Source organism: Mus caroli, unplaced genomic scaffold, assembly GCF_978045245.1.
Source record: "Mus caroli unplaced genomic scaffold, Mus_caroli_1 scaffold_14, whole genome shotgun sequence".
Taxonomy (NCBI): domain Eukaryota; kingdom Metazoa; phylum Chordata; class Mammalia; order Rodentia; family Muridae; genus Mus; species Mus caroli.
In genome coordinates, this window is record NW_028227269.1 from 101,341,532 (window position 1) to 101,360,775 (window position 19,244).

Genomic DNA, 19,244 nt, shown 5'->3' on the forward strand with positions numbered 1-19,244 from the left:
CCTCTGAAGCATCCCTGGCTGCTGTCTCCATTTCTGGTGCTCTCACCAGTCCCTCCCCAAGCTCTCCTTCTCTCAGACACTGTCTTCTCTTCCAAGTGACCCAGCCTGCCCCACATGGCTCCCCCTCACACCACAGCTCCGCTCTCTGTAGCACACCTGCCTCGCAGTCTGGCTCAAAGGCTTAACATGCTGATTGCTTCTGGTGTTTATCCTCTGCCGGAATGTCAGTCCTGCAGCCACTTTGTCTTAGAGCATATTCCACGTTCTGAAGGCATGTTTAATAAAATGTTTGAATGAGTGAAAGTTGGCTTGCCCCCAAATGTCCTCCCTCAGGCTCCTCTGGGCCTAGCCTTAGGACCTCCATTAGCATGTGTCTGTAACAATGTTGACCAGAACACCTGTGGGGGCATTAAGTGGCCCTGACCACACCCCTGCTGGCTCTCTTCCCATTGGCTTATGCTGTCTCCAGTCTAGACCAGTGTATCTCCCTAGGGCCCAAATGTCTCTCCAAGGCCAAGTCCCTCCCTCCCCATCCTCCATGCCCTCAGGAGCTCTGCCTTCTCCTTGAAGTCCCTGGGTTCTGCAAGCTTCCTTCACTGACTGACTTCCATGGCTGGCCCCGAGTGGAAAGACTCACTTGTTTGACCCCAAATGTCTCCTCCTTCCTCGTTCCTCTCCACTCACAGTTTTCGGGATCTCTAACTTCAGATGCCTGAGGGCGAATCATACAGGGTGGTGTATGATCCCCTTGTGACTGCTCTAGCAAGAACTTCCACCGTCAACTCCTGCCTGCCTTCTGCCTCCTGTCCGCATGCTTGGCGCATTCCTCAGACCCATCCCCAGGCTCCTTGTGAACCTCAAGCCCTGTCTTCACCTCTCCTCCCTTCAGTTCTCTCCCCAGTCCTCTCTGTGGCTCTTGTCCCATTGTGAATGCCCCCCACAGCCTCTTTCTGAGTGACAGTTGAGATGTCTGCCTCAGCTTTAGACTCGTGGCCTCTTCAAGGCTCTGTGACTAACCTGGAGTTAGACTTCAGTTGTATCCCTGCTCCCATCCAAGAGGCACCTGATCACACTGGGAGTCTTCTCTCTCCCTACCATGGCTGTTCAGGCTGTTCAGCCTGCCTGGCTGGGCTGTAGTCCTAAATCTTGGCCTGCTATCTCCTTCTGAGCTTTGCCCTCAGCCCCTGCCACCCAACTTGTGTTCTCTAGACTCCCTGTCCCATCTCTCTTAAGGCACCTCTGCCCTCTTCCACCGCCAGCCTTTATTTGAGACTTGTTCTCCTATCTCTGCCTGGCTGGTGGCTCCTCCGGGTAACCTGCTCCAGTCAAGCGCCTTCCTTCTGGTTAACACTGGAGACCAACGAGTCTGACATTCCTTCATATGTAGCCTCCCTCCACTGTCACAGACATCTCAGACCCCACCCGAGACAAGATATGATGCCGTGACCCTTCCTGTGGGGTCCTCGGCGACTCTCCACTGTGCCATTCTCAGCCAGTGGCCACGGTGCAGTACTTGGCATGCTCAGAGCTCCAGACAAGTTTGCTACAAAATGTTGTGATGTTTTTGTGTGATATGTGATATGTGAAGGTATGATTGTATGTTCTTGTGGGTACAGTGCATATACATTTATGAGCATGCACCACCATGCCTGCATTTTTTGGGGGTGGGGGTAAGCTCTGAAGATAAATCTCGGGTCCTTTGTATTTTACTGATGGAGTCATCTCCCCAGACCCCTTGTTCTTTTTTTAGGTAGGAGAGAGAGAGATGTGGGTTTACAATGAAACCCCAAAAGGTACAGACCAAGTGAGTCTGACTGGGGCAAGGTCAGCCATGATGGTCCTATTGGAAGGTAATTACTAGTTAATATGACAACTAACTCTCCCTGCCATACCCCCAAGCCAGTGGCTCTCAGGTGCCAGTCTCCCCTACTGCCCTGAGCTCCAGGACCAGGTGTAGTACCCATCGTGCCTGTCCTTCGCCTTCTCACCCTCCCCTCCCTGCAGGTGTCCCCCAGGATCACCTCCAAGGGGCCACTTGCATTTGACTCTTTGTTCAGCCTCTGTCTCTGGAGAAACCTAAATCAGACAGGGTCCCAAGAACCACTTGAATGCAGCAAGCAGGATCTGATAAAAACCTGAGCCTCATGTTGGCTTCTCTCTCCTGGGCAACCTCCCCATCTTCATCACTCAGGCATGCATTTATGCAAACACCGGACATACACTCACCATGTGTCAGGCCCAGGACCATCACACAAGTGGGGTACCCTAGGTGAAATCTGTAATAACAGTAATGAGCTGACACACTGACTGAACCCCTCCCTTATCCCCCTTGATGGGTGCTGTCCCAAGCATTGCCTTGACTCTCCCAACTGCCTAGGAGAACACATGAGGCCCTCGCAGCTGTGGCACATCAGCTAGTTCCAAATCACTGGTGCTGGGCAGCAGAATGCAGGTCCTGGGAATGGCTTGAAGTTTGTAAGCAGATGTGTTCTTGCTTTGAACATGACGCTTCACACATCTCCTCTCCTGATTATCAACTGCTTTGGGGAAATCAAGTTTCCAACCCCAGCACCCCTTGCTTGCCAGCACCCCTTGCCACATCTTGGCCACCTGTGAACGCCAGCACACAGCTTCCGAGCAAGTATTCTCCTTAAGCAGCGTAATCTAATTGGTTGCTTTCTATTCTAATTGGTTGGTTTCTGTTCTAATTGATTGGTTTCTATTCTAATTGATTGGTTTCTATTCTAATTGACTGGTTTCCAATTTGCCCTCCTTTGTAACTTAAAATGAGGATAAGGGCGTAAAACGGGAACATAGACTGAAGCAGATAAAACAAGATGCGAGTCATTTGCATCTGGGAGCCTGTGTTTTCCTTCACACTTCCCGGAAGTGTGCAAAGAGGGAGCCACAGTTGCTACAGATTCTGAGAGACCAGTTTGCAATGCTTGCTCTTAGTGCTATGCTGGGAGGGTGGCGGCCTTGAGGTTTATTGAAAAGGAGACATACCCTCAATACTAGCACCCGATGTCTACTGTCCTTGGGAAAGTTCCAGACTTCAGAGACCTGGGGTTTGGTCCCAGGTACCTGATGGCAACTTTGAGAGGGTCACTTACTTGGTCCTTCTGAGTATGTGTTTTCTTGGGGTCAGGTTTGCTTAGAAGAGAGGGACCAACATGGTTTGGTGATATGATGATTAGCCTCCGCCACTGGGTTGGTCAGGGACAGGTGATACCCAAGAACTGCCACTTCAGATTCAAGGCCACATCTCCCTCCCCGCTCCTAACCCCCAGCAAACACACCTGTGATTCCAGCCTTGGCACAGGTTTGGCGCCTCACAGACACTGCAGTGTGCTGTGGAAGCGTGGTGCACGGAATCCAGCAGATGCCTGATGAACAATTTGTAGGGTGGCCTCAGGTCTCAAGGGAAACAAATCCATCTACACCCAGGGAGAACCCTGGTGGAAATCTCAAGTCTGTTTTCCCCATTGAGAGCTGAACAAAAGAAACCAGTCTGCTGGCCTCGTACAGAGGTTCATCATGCCCTGGGACCCACAAAGAAACAAAAGAGATGTAAGGAACAACCTGATTAAGGCGAAGGATCATGCTGGACTATGCTTGTTACTGCCAAGTGCCTGGACCTCCACAGGTAAGCTCAGGGAAAAACAAAGGAAGAAATGATGGAGCCAAGTCCTTGGTCCCTCTGATGGGTAGCGAGGATTGAGCCTTGACCCAGGCTGTTCACGATCTCAGAACTTTATCTGGATGTAACACTATGCCTGGGATGCCCTGGGCTGAATGTAGACTTAAAAAAAAAAGTGAAGAGTTGGCCCATTTTACAGATGGAAAAATGGAGTCTAAACCAGATAACAAATTTGCTAAAGTATGATTCTTACTTAACAAAAATCCTACTTACAGCTGCTCACTAGGGGGCAGAGCCAGGCCCTCATTCATGGTTTTTACCTCCCACAACTACCTTTAGATGTAGAAAATGGGAAACCAGAGAGGCAGGGTGACCAAGATACTGCTAGAGCAACCCAGAGCCCAGCTGGCCTCCAGGTTCCACAAACAACAACAACAACAAAAACAAAAACAAAAAACCAAAAAAACAAAAACCAGGAATATGGATCAGTGACAAGAGGAAAGCAGTATCTCAAGCAAAAGAAAAGAGACCCAGGAATCTATCTACCTGTGCTGAGTATAGACTAAAATGTGAGAGCTGGCCCACTTTACAGATGAAAAATAGAGTCTGAAACTGGGAAAACCAACCCTGCATCAACACAGAGTAGAAAGCAAGATGATTTCCAAGTCTCAAAGCCCCTGGGATCTGATACCTGTCTGGTGCTCACTCCACGTCAAGCCAAGGGCAAGGTCAGCAGCATCTATGGACCTCCATGGGAGGCCTGGCATCCCTCACAGAAGGCAAGGTGATAGGGGATGAGTGTATCTGCTGTGCCCATAAGCTTTGTGACCCCAAGGGCTGGCAGACCATGCCCTCTCACACTCATGACCCAGGAGGACTCTAGTTTGCATGTGATGAGAACCTTTGCCGTTCAGAAGTTCAGTAGAGCTAACCCCGTGTTAACATTGAGGGGAAAAAAGGTTCCCTGCTTCTTCTTGGCCCCACCTGATCTCCACCATCACCCTACTGTGAAATTACAAACATGGAGAGGATGCAATAAGTGGCATCCTCCACCCAGTGACTGTTCAGAGCCCAGGAGCACCCCTGCATCCTCCACCCAGTGACTGCTCAGAGCCCAGGGGCATCCCTGCATCCCTCTCTCCTAGCTCAGGCACAACATGGGTCTTCTAGAATGGTCTCAAATCTAAGTTAGCTCAGCACTGCTCACCTGCCCCTAGCCCAGTCCAGCTACCGTCACCACCATTGATGGCTGGACACAATACCGGCCTTGTCCCTGAGCCCTGAGCTCTACTCTTCCCTTTTCTCTCACTCCCTTCCACAGGACCAGTTTCTGAAAAGTATAGATGAGGCCTTACCCTCTAGGTCAGTGGTTCTCACCCCAAATATAAGATTATTTTTGTTGCTACTTCATAACTGTAGCAAACCTACAGTTACGAATTGTAATGCAAATATCTGTGTTTTCATAAGGTTTTAGGCAACCCTTGAAAGGATCATTCTACAGCACCCCTGGGGGTCGGTGGTGACCCACAGGTTGAGAACCTCTGCCCTTGAGGCTCCCTTTTTCTAGATGCAGTCCAAGCTTCTTTCTGATGCTCTGTGTAGTCTGCTACTTACTGCCTCTGCATATCACCCCTTCCCCCATGACTATAAGGCCCCTCCTGTTTCCCACACTCTGCAGTCAGCTGCCACAATGGCTTCTCTCACAGCCCAGGCATTACCCAACACAATGACCTTGCACAGGCTGTTCCCTCTGATAAGAGTGTTTCCCCCATCTCCTCAGCTTCTTCCTCTCCTTCAGCGAGATCTCAGCTTACATGTGATCTCAGGTCCACCCCAGCATCCCTTCAGAGCACAGGAGACACCATCTTCCATTTTCCTGTGTCATGTCTCTTACATCTCTCAACAGCCCCTCCCCTATCTCATGTACATACACAGTAAACCATAAGCTCTGTGGCTGCGGGGACCCTTCTGTCATGGTCAATGCATTCTCAGGACCCAGCCTATGTCTGATGCACAGAAGGTCCCCCAAAGTATCAGGGAAATAAACTGCTAAGGACCATGGTGTGTCCAACATGGGCTAAAGAGCTGGAGCTGCCACTAAGGACCGAGCAGTGCAGGTCTAGGCAAGTCAAATACACACATGAAAGCCAGGACGATTGCTGCAAAGGAAAACAAAAGACCAAAGAACACGTGCCTATGGAACAGCATGGCCGCCAAACACACCACGGTGTCACATGCCTGTAACGCCAACAGTAGGGAAGCTGAGGCAGGAAAAGCATGGTTCAAACCTAGCCTGGGCTACGGAGAGAGTTTGAGGCCAGCCTGAGCCTATCTAAAAAGGGGGCGGGGCTTGGGAATGTAGCTAGATGAGGGCATTTGACTGGCACGCGCAAAACCAGTGCTCCATCTCCAGCACTGCACAAGCAAAAGGCACACAAATACACACACACACACACTCATACACACTCATGAACAGGTAAAGGCATGTGCACACACACATGCACACACACTCACTCAGATGAACAGGTAAAGGCACACACACATACTCACACACACACATTTATATGAACAGGTAAAGGCACACACACACACACACACACACACACGAAGAAAAGGGCGGAAAGATGAATTATCTGACCTTATCTGACCCTCCTCATGAAGAGACAAGGTCTGCTCCCCACTCCTTGCTAGTCAGTGCTGGCCCCTTGATTCCACAGAACAGAGCACAGTAGCCATACTGTTATACGCCTTTTCTCAGCCACACTGTCAAAAACAGCACAGCTTCTGCCTGCCTTGCAACCTCGAAACCTGGCCTCCATGATATGAGGAGGCCCAGACCGTGTGGTGACATCACTTGCAGGTGCTTTAGTGCATGGCCCAGCTGAGGACCCTGCCAACAGGTGACCAAAGCCGATATCAACCGGCATACCTGAGAGGGGAAGTCTTTGGAATGACCCGGCCCAGGCAGTTCACTACAGCTTCATAAAAGACACATGGGGAGAGCATACTGGCGGGATTCAGTTCACCCTGTCATCTAGGACAGTGAAGGAACAACCCTTTTGTGGGCCATCTATTGAGGCAGCTTGTTCTGTAGCCGTGTGAAACCAGACTAGGGCGGGGGTGAGGTGAGATCCTCAGAGGCAGGCTGGCCCTTCCAGCTGGGCAGCCTAGACCAAGCAACCTGCCCTTGCTAAAACTCTGGTCTTTGCAGAGAAAGTAAGGATAATGCCACTTATTGTGTAAGAGTGTCTGAGGGTTCGCCGAGCTCTTGCCTGCAGGATCAGGGACAAAATATTGGTTTCTTTCTACTGTTCAAAGTATGGGGAGGCATTCTAACTGAGCATGCTGGTACATGTCTACAAACTCATTACTGGGAAGACTGGGTGGATATACAGTTCTAGGCTTAACTTACAACGGGAAACCCTGCCTCAAAAATAAAATATTCTATACCATCCACAGCTTAATTGGAATCTTTTTTGTTAATGCATGGCACACAGTGGGCCCAGGCAACCCTATTCCCATCTCTGCCACTGACGTGTGGCCTTTAGGGGAGTCACTTAACCTCTCTTCTGATTTTTATAAGAATTAAATAAAGGCAGAAGTAAAATCCATCCTAGTGCTTTGAAGTCCTTGGACTCTGTGGACACACTGGCTCACGCCTCTGCTCTGCCACAGCTATTTCTGGCTTGTCTGCCTTGAAGCCGGTCTCACAGAGGGGGTGCACACGCTTTTCCTTGAGGGCTGGTGGTATATGGTTCTTCTCCCATGGCCCAAGGAAGCAAGCTCAGGTCCTCCATTCTGGTGGCTGTCATGGGTTTTGCCTGTGTATTGTCCCCCATACCTTCTAAAAATACCATCATAGGGGATCCCACTTTACTTTGAGGATCACCCTAGAAGGGATGTGAATGGAATTCTCAGAGTTTCCTCAGAGCCCACGCCATCCCAAGTTTATTCTCAGCAAGGTTCCAGAATCTACCAGTGGCTTGTTTGGGCCACTGCTGGTCTAATGGTTAGTGGCTTAAGGTTACTACAACTTTCAGTCTTAATAATTCCTTCTTAAGACGGGGTCTCACATAGTCCAGGCTGTCCTTGAACTCACTATATAGTCAAGGGTGACCTTGAACTTCTGATTCCCTCCCCCCCCCCCCGGGGAGGGGGCTGAAATTGCAGGTGAATATCATCACTCCCAGTTTAACATAAATAGAAGTTTAGCCTCTCTCTCTCTCTCTCTCTCTCTGAGATGATTGATGATGATGATGGTGGTGGTGGTGGTGATGATGATGTTTGTGTGGACGTCAGAGGACAACTTACAGGAGCCATTTTCTGCCTCATGGACCCTGGGGATCAAACCCAGGATACCAGGTTTGGCAACAAACACCTTTACCATCTCACCAGCCTTGCCTTCACATTTCTTATGAGCTGCCACTGAGTGGTAACTAGGTCCCAGGCTCTCCACAGATTCATTTGACATAAAGACCATGTGGTCACCCACATGTGGCAGGGACAGCTACTTGCCCTGGTTCACAGCAGCTCAGGAGCCTGAGTCACTCAAGTGGCTCACGAGCAAAGACAAGAGGGCAGGAAAGCCAGGCTCCGAGTCACAGCTCTGTGACACCACCTTTGGGGCTGCACAGAGTTTGCCTAGGGTGGCCTGTAGAGTCTCCAGTCTCCACAGCAGTTCTTTTCCTGGTGAAAAAAAACAGGCCCAGAGAGAGCTACAGCTGGCCTGGTGTCACAGAGCTGAGAGAAAGAGCCTTCTGGGTCTTTAATGCCCTTTGATGTGACTGCCATTGTCTCGGACTCTACTCATAGAGTGCTCCTAATGAAGAATCAGCCTCATTTGAGAGTGAGGGATGAGTTCAGGTTGTTTGACCCCATGATGACCTATGAAGTGAGGAATCCTGGGAATGAGGCTCAGCATGTTAAGACAGCTTCCCAGAGGCTTCTGAGCTCAGTCTAGACTACATACGACTTCAGTGAATTAACTCATTCCCCTGTTCATCCAGCCACTCGAGTGCTCCCTGCTCCCTCCCTCACACACGAACGTCTGCATCACAAGAACTGTGTCTCTACTCCTTCCTCCTGGTGGGAAGGGTGAGGGATGTTGGGACACTGGCATAGAGCTGGGTCCTCCAGAATGCAAGGCACCTGTCCTCCCCTCACACCACATGCAAATAAACACGCCCCAAATGAGCACAACAGAAAACCACTTTTAAAATCACCTTGGCTTTGCCAGGGACCCAAGGCTGAGCAGTTTCCCCACCAAGAGACTTTGGGATCTAAAACCAGGAGAGTCCTGGGGACACTGGGATGCACTGCTCACCCTGAGCAACAAGGAAGTGTCTGAACGCTGGTTGCATGGTGAGAGGCGGCTGCACAGATGCGTGAACGCGTGCGCGCGCACGCACGTGCACACACACACACGTGCAAGATCTTTTCTGGCAGATCAACCCTAACACACACTCAATGTTGTTAAAAGAAGCTATTGTCCCTGAAGCAGGGTGTGATGGTATGCCATCTGCCTGCCTGACATCTCTGTAGGCTCATCACTGTCCAGGCAGTGTCCCAAAAGATGGGCCCATGTCCCTATAGTACCATAGACTTTAGACAGCACACAGTGCTCAAACATACTGAATCTCTTACAGTGTGGATCCTGAACGCTCCCCAAGAGCCATTTGTTAACAGTTTGGTGCCCAGTGTGTGGTACAACTGAGAAAAGAGATGGGACCTTTAAGAGGTGGGGCCTAGTAAGAAGTTAATTCATTAGGGCTATGGCCTTGAAGGATATACTGTGACCCCAGGCCTCTTCTTACTTCCTTTGTTTCTTGGCTGCCAGACTATGAACAGGTTTCCTCCATCATCCACTTCCACCATGACAGACTGTGTACTGACACACACACATATCTGAAGCCCAGGGTCAAACAGCCATAACCGAATCCTCTGAAACGGAGTCTAAAGGAGCCTTTCCTGTTAGTAAGGTATTAGCTTAGTTGTTTCATCGCAGTGACAGGAAGCTCACACAGAATCTGTAACAGCAGCACTACCAACAGCATAGCGTGCTCCTTTGGATGCTCTTATAAGCCTCCTGATTAACATCTTAAAGCCCTGGCTTGTTTTCATTGGTTTGATTCTAGGGGCCCCGTCTATCTGAGCAAGTGGTACGGGTTTCTCATTTAGGCAACGTCTACAAAGAATCCTATGGAAATCAGGATGAATATACACAGAAAAGCAAAGGCGAATGAGAGGTGGTGCCTGGGTACAGGGAAATTGGTGAGCTGAAGGGGCTCATGGGATAGGATACTTCTTGCTTACCCAGACCTTGGAGACCCATGGGGCTGGAAGATCTGTCCCACAGCTGCCCCCCCCCCCTTTTGACCCTGCTGTGATTTGGATGTCATTTGCCCCAGCAAAACTCCTGTTAAAACTTGGTTGGCTGCCAACACAGTGACATGTGGAGGTGGCACCTTAGAGAAGGATTAATGTCTTTCTTGTGACACTGGATGGGTTCTCTTGGGAACGGAAATGCTACAGAGCAATCAGCTCTGGACAGCTTTGTTCCTGTCACATCTGTACACGCCTGATGTCACATCCACCCTTTGGCCCACTGTAGCATGAAAGAGCCCCTCTTAACAGATGCTTCCCCCTAGCCTTAGGTATTCCAGCCAACATATAGGATTTTCCTTTATAAGCTACCCAGTCTCTGGCATTGTCTTATAGCAACAGAAAATGGATCAAGACAACCCCACTGAAGACTGATACCCAAAATGTGTCTCACACAGTCCTACCTCCCAGCGTTTGCCAGCCTTTGTCCATGCTATTCTTTCTACTTGGATGTCTTGTTCACACAACCTCCAAAACAACCCAGGACAGTCCCATTTATCTTATAGACCAGGTTCTGCATGAATGGTGGGTCACGTGGCAATAATCCATCCATCTCCCCAGCCACTGCTTACAAGAAACAGCTTCCACCCCAGGTTGAAGACAATAGGAAGGCTAATTTGACATTTAGGGGTAGAATCCGGCCTAAGCACTCAGGAATGTCCAGTGTCCCTGCCAAGGATTTCTATGTCCTCACAGGCCACCCTGTGGGTCACTAGTACGACACCCTCTGTGGAGCTAGTAATCCCAGAAGGACAGATTAGACTCCCTGGTCCAGGTGCGTGGCAACACAAGAGGAGTTGAAGGAACCATAGCTGGATGTGGGGAACTATCAGATCTCATCACACACACTTGGGGGCCAGATGCTGGGCTGAAAGGATTATCTCAGGAAAGGAAGATGACATCTCCAGGGACAGAAGCCAGGTCTTAGCACAGGCAGATGGGGTCTCTCAGGATTAGCAAGGCAGAGAGCACCCAGGGTTAGAAAGATGCTGAAGGATGCCAGAGGGCTTGGTGGGATTTGGTTCTCACTTAAAACCTGCATCTGAGTAATCTCAGGCCATTCTAAACCCTGCCTCAAAGGCTCTGACTCATAGATTTAAAGTCAGCAAGAGACGCTGTAAGTTAGGTTATTTGGAGCTACACTCCCAGAAGCATAGGGTCACAGGAAAGAACCCACACAAACTGCAAAGATGGCCCTGCACTCTGTATTCCCCACTAGGTACCAAGAGGCTAGACACAGCCTGGCAGACATCGAATTTCATCAAGGTTATTTAAAACACACTCACACTTAGTTCAGTGGAGACGTGATCATTGGTATGCTACAGGGCAAACCTGGAGAGACCCACTTACAGCTAAGCATCTCCTCAAGAGACCCCAGGACCCACCTCTTGTGGTCAGAGAACCTAACTATGCAGAAGTGAGGATTGAGGCCATTTCTGGGCAAAGAAACGTGCCGTTGCTTTCATGATTAGGCAGTTAAATGGTTCCGAAATGCAGTCATTCAGGGAGGAGGCAAGCCCGAGAGCTCCAGCAGGTTGGGTACAAATGGTCACAACGCAAGAGTGGATCTCGGCTCCCAGACCTTTGCCTTTGGCTCTACCCTAACTGCCTTCTTAGACCGGCATCGGAATTGAAAATTAAACTGTGTGGGTGGGGTATTTAAGATCGTACTGAGCAGCTGCCCCCTTTAAAGATCTGGCTCTCGGAACATTCCAGGCTGGGTCACTTATCAAATGGAGATTGACTTTTATCCGATTAACTGATGGAGAAGCATCCTTCTCCATCTTGCAGAAGCATTCTGGGGGAATAGCGTTCTGCAGACTGCAGGGGAAAGTTGGGTCTTGGCTTCCCTCCCGCTTGGCCAGTGGAAAATTACAAAGAAGGCAGAGCTGTCCTCCGTCTCCTCTCGTTCATCAGCTGTTCCTGGGCCCAGGAAAATATAGAGTGTAGCACGCCCCCCAAACAAACAAACAAACAAACAATGAATGAGTCTTCACTTACCTGGGGCGGAGAGTAGTCTGGGAGGTGGCGGAGGTGGGGGTGGAGGGGGAAGAGGGGGTGGGGGCCGGCACTGGCAGATGTGTTGGCAGCTGTCAGTCACCTTAGAGCAAGACTTCTGGGGCTCAGCATGTGTCACCTGCAGATATGGAAACAGCCAGGAGATGCAAAAGGCCACAAGGCAGCTAGAAGCTGAGCCGAGCCTGCCCCCAGGTCCCTTCCAGGCCACAGCCTGGCATTCTGGATCTCTGAGACCAAAGCAGGCGGAATAGAGAGGAGTCAAAGAAGTTATTCCCAGAGAGTGGCAGCTGCTCCATCATCTAAGTCCCCAGACCCACGTCTATCTTCCTGAGACCACACAGGCTGAGCCCTTACCTTTCTAGGCAAGGCTCCTTCAGCCTTTCTGTGTCTGTCTGGGGCACAGTCCTCCCATCTTGGAGAGAAAACTTACCTGACTGAACCTTGGTCTGCATCCCACGTGACCAACAGACAGTGGAACTAACTTCCTGATGTTCTCTGTATAGCAGCTGAGTGCTTTCTGGGAAACATATCTACCCAATCGCCCCAACCCCTCCAGTGACCCCCCAAGTGCTTTCTTACTACTCAGAGGACCCCATGGCCCACAAATCATGGCCTAACCAGCCCTTGGCAAGCTCTGTGCATCCTTCTCTCCCTCCCCGGCCCTCCTGTCATCCCGGGCCATTGCGTATGCTGTCCTGGTGGCTCTCCTGGTCTTTGCCTCAGCCTTTGCTACCCCTCAGCTCTGCTTTCATTTCTCCAGCCAGGCCAAATCTCCTTCTCAAAGGTTCCCTGGTACCCCGGATCACTTCCACTACTTAGTCTCAGCCTGTCTCTACCATGGGACTGTATGCTATGCCAGGACAGGCCTTTCTATGCCTTGGCTTCCCTCTCATAATTAAAAACTGACACCCAAGGGAAGGGCCCAGCACTCACAGAGAGCTGGCCAGTGAATGAACAAACACCAGCGACTGGACCAGAACCTGTGCCTTGTCAGTCTGGGCCTGGGGTCTTCCCTGGATGGGTTCCTGGTTCCTTGTGGCAGCTAGAGACAGTTGTGCTCAACAATATTTCCTCACTCCAGGAAGCCTGGAAGCCCCTCCCACAACCCCGACACATTCCTGCCTTTGCCTTTCCTGCAAACAGTGAACTGAGACTTTTGCAGGGGAGCTGGGCCTGGGGTGTTTTTGCTTTAGTCTTCCAGTCAAACACAGCCTGAGAGCCATGGGTTAGGCAGTGGCCAGTGTCCTTCCATATGCAGAGGATTGTAAAGCCAAAGCTGGCTTCAAGACAAGAAGGCAAGAGTTAGGGGCAACACGTTGCCTCAGTGAGAGACATGGTTAATTAGTGTGTCTTCATGTAAGCATTTGGAAACACAGAATTCCAGTGTCCCTACAACTTCCGCCAGCCTGCCATTGTGATTGGGGACCCTAGAGTCCCTCTGCTATGTGAGAGAGGCTTCCAATGTGCTTGGTGGCACAACAGCTGCGTAGTGGATGTCAGGGTGGCAATGAGAGGACAAGGCTCTTTGGGACCACCTCTTAGCATTTTTAAAGCACCGCTGACCATGTTTCTGACCCTGGAAAACAGTCCTGTCTCCCAAGGTAAAGCTACGGTGCTCATAGTATGAGCTTCCTTCTACATTCCTGTAGCGGCGATTGTCAGAGTCAGGGTAAACAGGCCAGACACTTGCCATAGGTCTGAGCCCATCCCCCAGCCAGGCCTGACTCCTGCCCTGCTCTGGATCATCATTGCCTAAGACTCTGAGCTCAAACACACCCAAGCAAAGCCATTCCTTCCCCAGTCTCCCAGACACTCTGAACGCAACAGAGGTCAGGAGCAGCATATTGGTTTGACCTGGCCTGACAAATGGCCTATTTTTTTTTCGAGAGGACACAAGAGTGATAATCTATCTACAAGAGTGTTTTTAATATGATCAAATGGCAGACAAGAAGATGGGGACCAAGTTTTGGGGCTGAAGGAGGAAGAAGTGAAGAAATCAATAGATCCTGGTCTCTCTCATGCAAAGGCTCCACTGAGACCGAAGGGAATAACTGCTCAAGAATCTGTTCTCACCGAAGGGCCAAGAAGGACTGTCCTTCTTGCCCAGGGGTGGGTTCTGGCCAGGGTCCCACTGGAGTTCCTATAGGTTAGTTGTGAGTAAGCCTATGATTGATAAGCCTCGCTCCATTGACCCCTTACCCATCAGCAGGCTTCTCTTCGACCTTCAAAGCCCTTTCTTACACCATCATCTGGGATAAGCTGTCCCTACAGCCCAACTTGAGCTTCTTGGCCTCATTGCTGGTTCTTCGCCTTGGAAATACTCCTCTTTGAGGCAAGTTCCCTGCTGTTTTGTACTATCTGTCCCCTCACAGGAGCTGTAGGTGTCTGGGGCAGACAAGTAGATGGTGAGTGTTGTATTCGTCCTGAGCAGGGACATGGTGTCGACAGCTGTAGGAAGCTTATTAGCCATACAACAGGCAAGACAAGGGGTCAGGAAGCTTCAATGATGTACCCAGCATCCAACCCAACACTGTCCAGACCTAGTGACCACCTGATGCTTGTCTGGGTTACTTTTCTCATCTGTGGTGACAAAACATCTGACTGCGGAACTTCAAGAAGGAGGATTTTAGCTTGACTCACATTCCCTGGGACAGCCCATCATGGTGGGAAATCCCCGCCAGCAGGAGGTAGATGTGGCTAGTCACATTGTGTCCACAGTCAGGAAGCAGAGGGGCATTAATGTGGACAGAGGGAAACAAGGACTGTGTTGGGAAGGGGGAGGTCATTCATGAGATGTTCTGGCAGAGAGTTTGGTTGCATTTTGCCTGTGCCCTGGGGATGTGAGTGACGCTGGATTCGAGGTCACTTTGTATGGCTCTCACACCCAGTGTGTATGGTGCCTCCTAAACATGTTCAGGATTTGCCTCTGTTATTGTCCTGCCCCAGGCGTCCACGTCTACTGGGTAGCGCCTGTCTCTTACCTAGTATTGCTAGGAAAATTGTCTTGTTGAGTAATGGATAAACAGTAAAGATCACTATATCTTACAAATATCCCCAGAATGGTACAGAATAGACTTATGCTAAAAGTGAAACCCAGCTTGGCATATGCTCAACACATATGGCAGCCCTGTCCCTCTCCATGGGCCTCTTTGCCATCTTGTGCTCTGGAATCAAAATCCACCCTCCCTGAAGCCCTGAGGTGTCTAAAGTGACCATCTGAGATGGTGTCATGTCTGACTTTGAACTCTCCATTGTGCCTAGGAGTCCCAGTGTCAAATCTCAACTTTAAGACAATTAGGGGTTTATCTCTCCTTCCCTCCCCAGGTCTTTCCATGCCTCACCCTTGCCCTTGGCTTCTGGCTGTTCCCTCTGTCAAATATTTCACTGTCTGGTGTATCCAGAACTCTGTCACATCCATCTCAGTGGTGGCACTTCTGTGGGTTGTTTCTTGGACTCTTTCTCCAGGTCTAAACCATTTGCTCCCCTGAGGGATTCTGCCTGGAATCACTTGCTTAGTGACATCGCCAGCACAGCCTGCCAACACCACAATGACTGGGGCCACTAAGCCACTTGCTCTTGACACAGAGCTTGTCATCTGGAGGTGCCCAATAAAAGCTGCTGCTAGGAAATGCAAGCTGAGGGAGCTGAGTGGAGGATTCAGCTTCTACTAGGTCTGGGATAGCTTCGTGCCAGCACAGAGACACATAAGGCCAGATCCAAGACTGTCTCCCTAGCATTTGCTTTAGATAAGTGCCCACAAGCGTGATGGCTTCTGGCATCTTTTAAGGAGATAGGCCAGCACCGCAGTAACTTGACGAGACACACTCCTGTCACACCTAATAAATCTGCCAGCCTGTCATCCTCTTCCCTTACAAGAAAAGAAAATCAACCGAAGTGAACTTAGAAGAACCCTAAGTCATAAAAGCTTCATTCCAGACACATTGACAGGAGGGAGGGTTAAGGAATGACCCCACCCACCTTTGGCAATTTAAATGACATTGGACTTAAGCAACTCTTATCATCTTGCCACAGTCAGAGACTTTCACCAATTCAAGGGAGGAACTTGCCACATGAGGGACCCGGGTTTCTGGCCTCATCTAGTGGCCCATTAATCACAGGATGGTTGCATCAGACCAATCCTTTACTCTCTGGAGGATTCTTGGGCAGTGATTGCTCCTGGAAGCAATGATAGCTCTGACATCTTTCTCTGTGTTCGGGGAACTCCTAAGATGTGTTGGATCTATTCTCTCCACTTAAAAGAAACACATGGCCTAATGAACCTGCTTGCTTCTTTCTTCTTCCCTCCTGTGTCCCTCCCCAAACCCAGCTCTCCTGCTTAAAAACCCAGACCAATGCATTGCCAATCCCCCTTCCTTTCCGCTGGCTTCTCTACCCCTATCATCTGAGGATGAATTTTCCAGAGCTTCAAGCCAAGATCTGGCCCGCACTATTTAACTCAAGGATTCTTTTCTAATTGATTTTCATGAGAATTGATTTGTATTGAGTCTGAGAATCTGAAACACGCATGCACAAATGCTTTTGTAAACACTGCCAGGCTGTAGGACATGACAGAGCAGGGGCTTTGTTTTGTAGTCCTCTGATGGGTAGAGCAGATGGCATGGCTCTTCTCTTTAGAGCCCTCTAACTTACATGATAGCTCTGTTGTCCCTGTCATCCCTCCTCTCTCAGTCCTAGCTGAAAGGTTTTGGGAAGACAGAGAACTAGGCACCTGGGTACACAGACAGGTGAACTCTGCAATGGGGCTCAGCTAGAAGTTGAACAAAAGGATCTCGTCTCAATGGTCCAAGTGTTGAGAAATGAATCCCCGATTCCCGAGAACACACAGTACATTTAAATAACGCAATCATAAGCCAGAGGCTGGCCAGAGCAGAGAAAGCAGAAACCTTGGCCTGAGCTAATGGTGGGATGCCTCTAGAGAGTCATGGAAGCCGGGGAGTGTCTCTGCCCAGTGGATGTAACATCTCACACTCCAGCAACAGCAAGGACAGCTACTAACCATGTTTCCTGGGGTCCAGGTGATGTACCAAGCAAACAAGTACTGGCCCCATAACAAGCAGGAAGAAGAAACCCAGGATCAGAGCTTAAGTTCCTTGTTTAGTCACCTTGCTGGTAAAGGACTGGTCATGGGGGGGGGGGGGCGCGGTTAGGGCAGGACTAGAGAACATCCCATCCAATCATCTCGAGTAACTGGAGTTAGTGGGGGCTTGGTCTCTGTCCTGAAGACTGGGAGGTCAAAGGTGAGGGTTTGTCCTCCAGCAGTCTTGACAGACTGTGTTTTGCATGAATCGTGGGTCACCATCCACCTCCCCAGCCACCACTTAGAAGAAACACAGCCCTCACCCCAGGTTGGAGACAGTTAGTTGGAAGGCTAATTTGAAGTTTAGGGGTCGAATCTGGTAGGAAACAAAGCACCACTGTGGGATCTTTTTTGGGGGGGTTGGGTTTTGGGGGTTTTTTTTGGTATTGTTGTTTGTTTGTTTATAAGTTTGTTTCTTTCCATAAAAGCTGCAGTAGAGTTCACTATGAGGTCTTAGTGCCTTTCTATATCAAGTTCATTCGGTCCTGCAGGCCTTAGGCCACAACTGAGACTCTTTGCAAAGTTTCTTTTTTGTTTTTTTTTTAAGGTTAGAGCATGGTATACTTGACCAGTTTTTCTTCCTCCCCAAGTATCTCCAAGACCACTCAGTGGGTGGCTGTAGGGGGAGCTCTGAAGTGACCCTACCCCCTTCCCAGGAGGCCTCTGCCCGCTTCTCACCTGAACTAAACCCCAGAGTGGGTGCAGCGCACAGTGCAGCAGAAGTGAGGGCCAGCAGCAGCCATGGCGCAGCACCAGGTCCCGGAGTAGCATCTCGGCCTGCGGCGCCCACTGGTGAGCTAACTGTCAAGGGAGCAAGGCTTGAGTCAGGTGGACGCTGCATAAACCGTAGCACCAATTCAAGAACCAACTCGATGAGGACTCACTTGCCCCGCACTTTGGGGCACCTGCGCAAAGCAAGTCTTCATCTTCCTTCCAGTGCGCACACACTTGATGACTCTCGGTGCTTCCCAGAACTCACACCCTACCTATCCTGGAGCACACCCCCTCCCCTTCAGAATACCGCATGCACACCTTGATCCCGTGCACACCCCAGAAACATCCAAACACACTTATTGAACCTCATACAAACCTAGAAACGGCCGTGCACAACTCTGACTAGGAGTACGCTTCAAACCCAGAGTGAATCACTCACTCTGCGCACGCACGCACTGTGACCCCCATGCACCGCCACCGACTCCCGTCCGCACACTCCTTGACTCTGCTTGCACAGTACCAGCAAATCACTCGCTGCGTGTAGTCTTTCTGCCCCAGGGACTTCAGTGCGCACACTGTCTCATAGGAACCTCCGTACGTGCCCCCATTTGCCGCCCAAACCCCAGCTCCTGTTCCCGGGCAGGCGTAGGTTTTCCTGCACGCCCCCATCACCGCCCGCACCCCTCCGATGCCTCACGCCACCTTGCCTGGTGGCGACCCCCACCGATCGTCGACACGGAGAAGGGAGGTCAGGGTTCCCCCCACAGCAGCTCTGTTCTCAGCAGCCGGACGGCCCCCATTTAAAGCCAGCCGCCTCCCCAGTCCCCCGCCCTCTAGGCGGGGCCTCTAAGCTCACCCTGGCGGCTGCGCGCGCGCTCGGGGGCTTCACTTGCAGAGGACGAGCGCGGGGCGCTGGAGCAAAAGTTTGCGCGCTGCTTGGGCCTCCAGGGCAGCTGATCTGGGAGACCGGGGCGCGGCGCACTCGCATGGAGCTCCAGGCTCCGCTTGGCCGCGCGCGGGCCGGGAAAGGCGGCCACTTCCGAGCCCGTGGTCCCGGTCGGGCTGCCCAGGCAGAGGGTGTGGAAAGTGTCCTCGGGTCCTCCGCGAGCGGTCCGCAGGAGTCCTTCTTCAGCCAAGCCACGGGTCCCTGCGCCGCCCGGGTCCCCGCCCTTCCTGGTGGCGCCGAGTGGCTGCCCGGGGCGCAGGGTGCCGGGGGCCCGCGGGAGGCAGCGGGCGAGAGGCGCCGGCCCGGAGCACCCGCTCCGGCAGCAGGGCCGCGGGCGGAGGCGAAATAAATAATGCACGAAAAAGGAAAACAGACGTGAGCGGAGCCAGAGCCTCGCCCGCCTCCCTCCCGGGCTGCACTCCCGCCCGCGCTCCCCGCTGCCGCGG

At 51.1% G+C, this 19,244-nt stretch overlaps 1 protein-coding gene across 1 annotated transcript in view; it reads right to left on the bottom strand.

Annotated features, from left to right (window-relative positions):
* The window catches only part of Prima1 (proline rich membrane anchor 1), a 49,134-nt gene extending 30,121 nt beyond the window's left edge, over nt 1–19,013 (bottom strand). The window contains exons 1-3 of the mRNA XM_085830634.1: nt 18,709–19,013; nt 17,817–17,939; nt 12,023–12,158 (exon numbers count right to left, since the gene is read on the bottom strand). Coding sequence (XP_085686760.1) covers nt 12,023–12,158; nt 17,817–17,939; nt 18,709–18,840 — 391 coding nt within the window. The 5' untranslated portion in view covers nt 18,841–19,013. The remainder of the gene's footprint in view (nt 1–12,022; nt 12,159–17,816; nt 17,940–18,708) is intronic.
* Between the last annotated feature and the right edge of the window lie 231 nt (nt 19,014–19,244).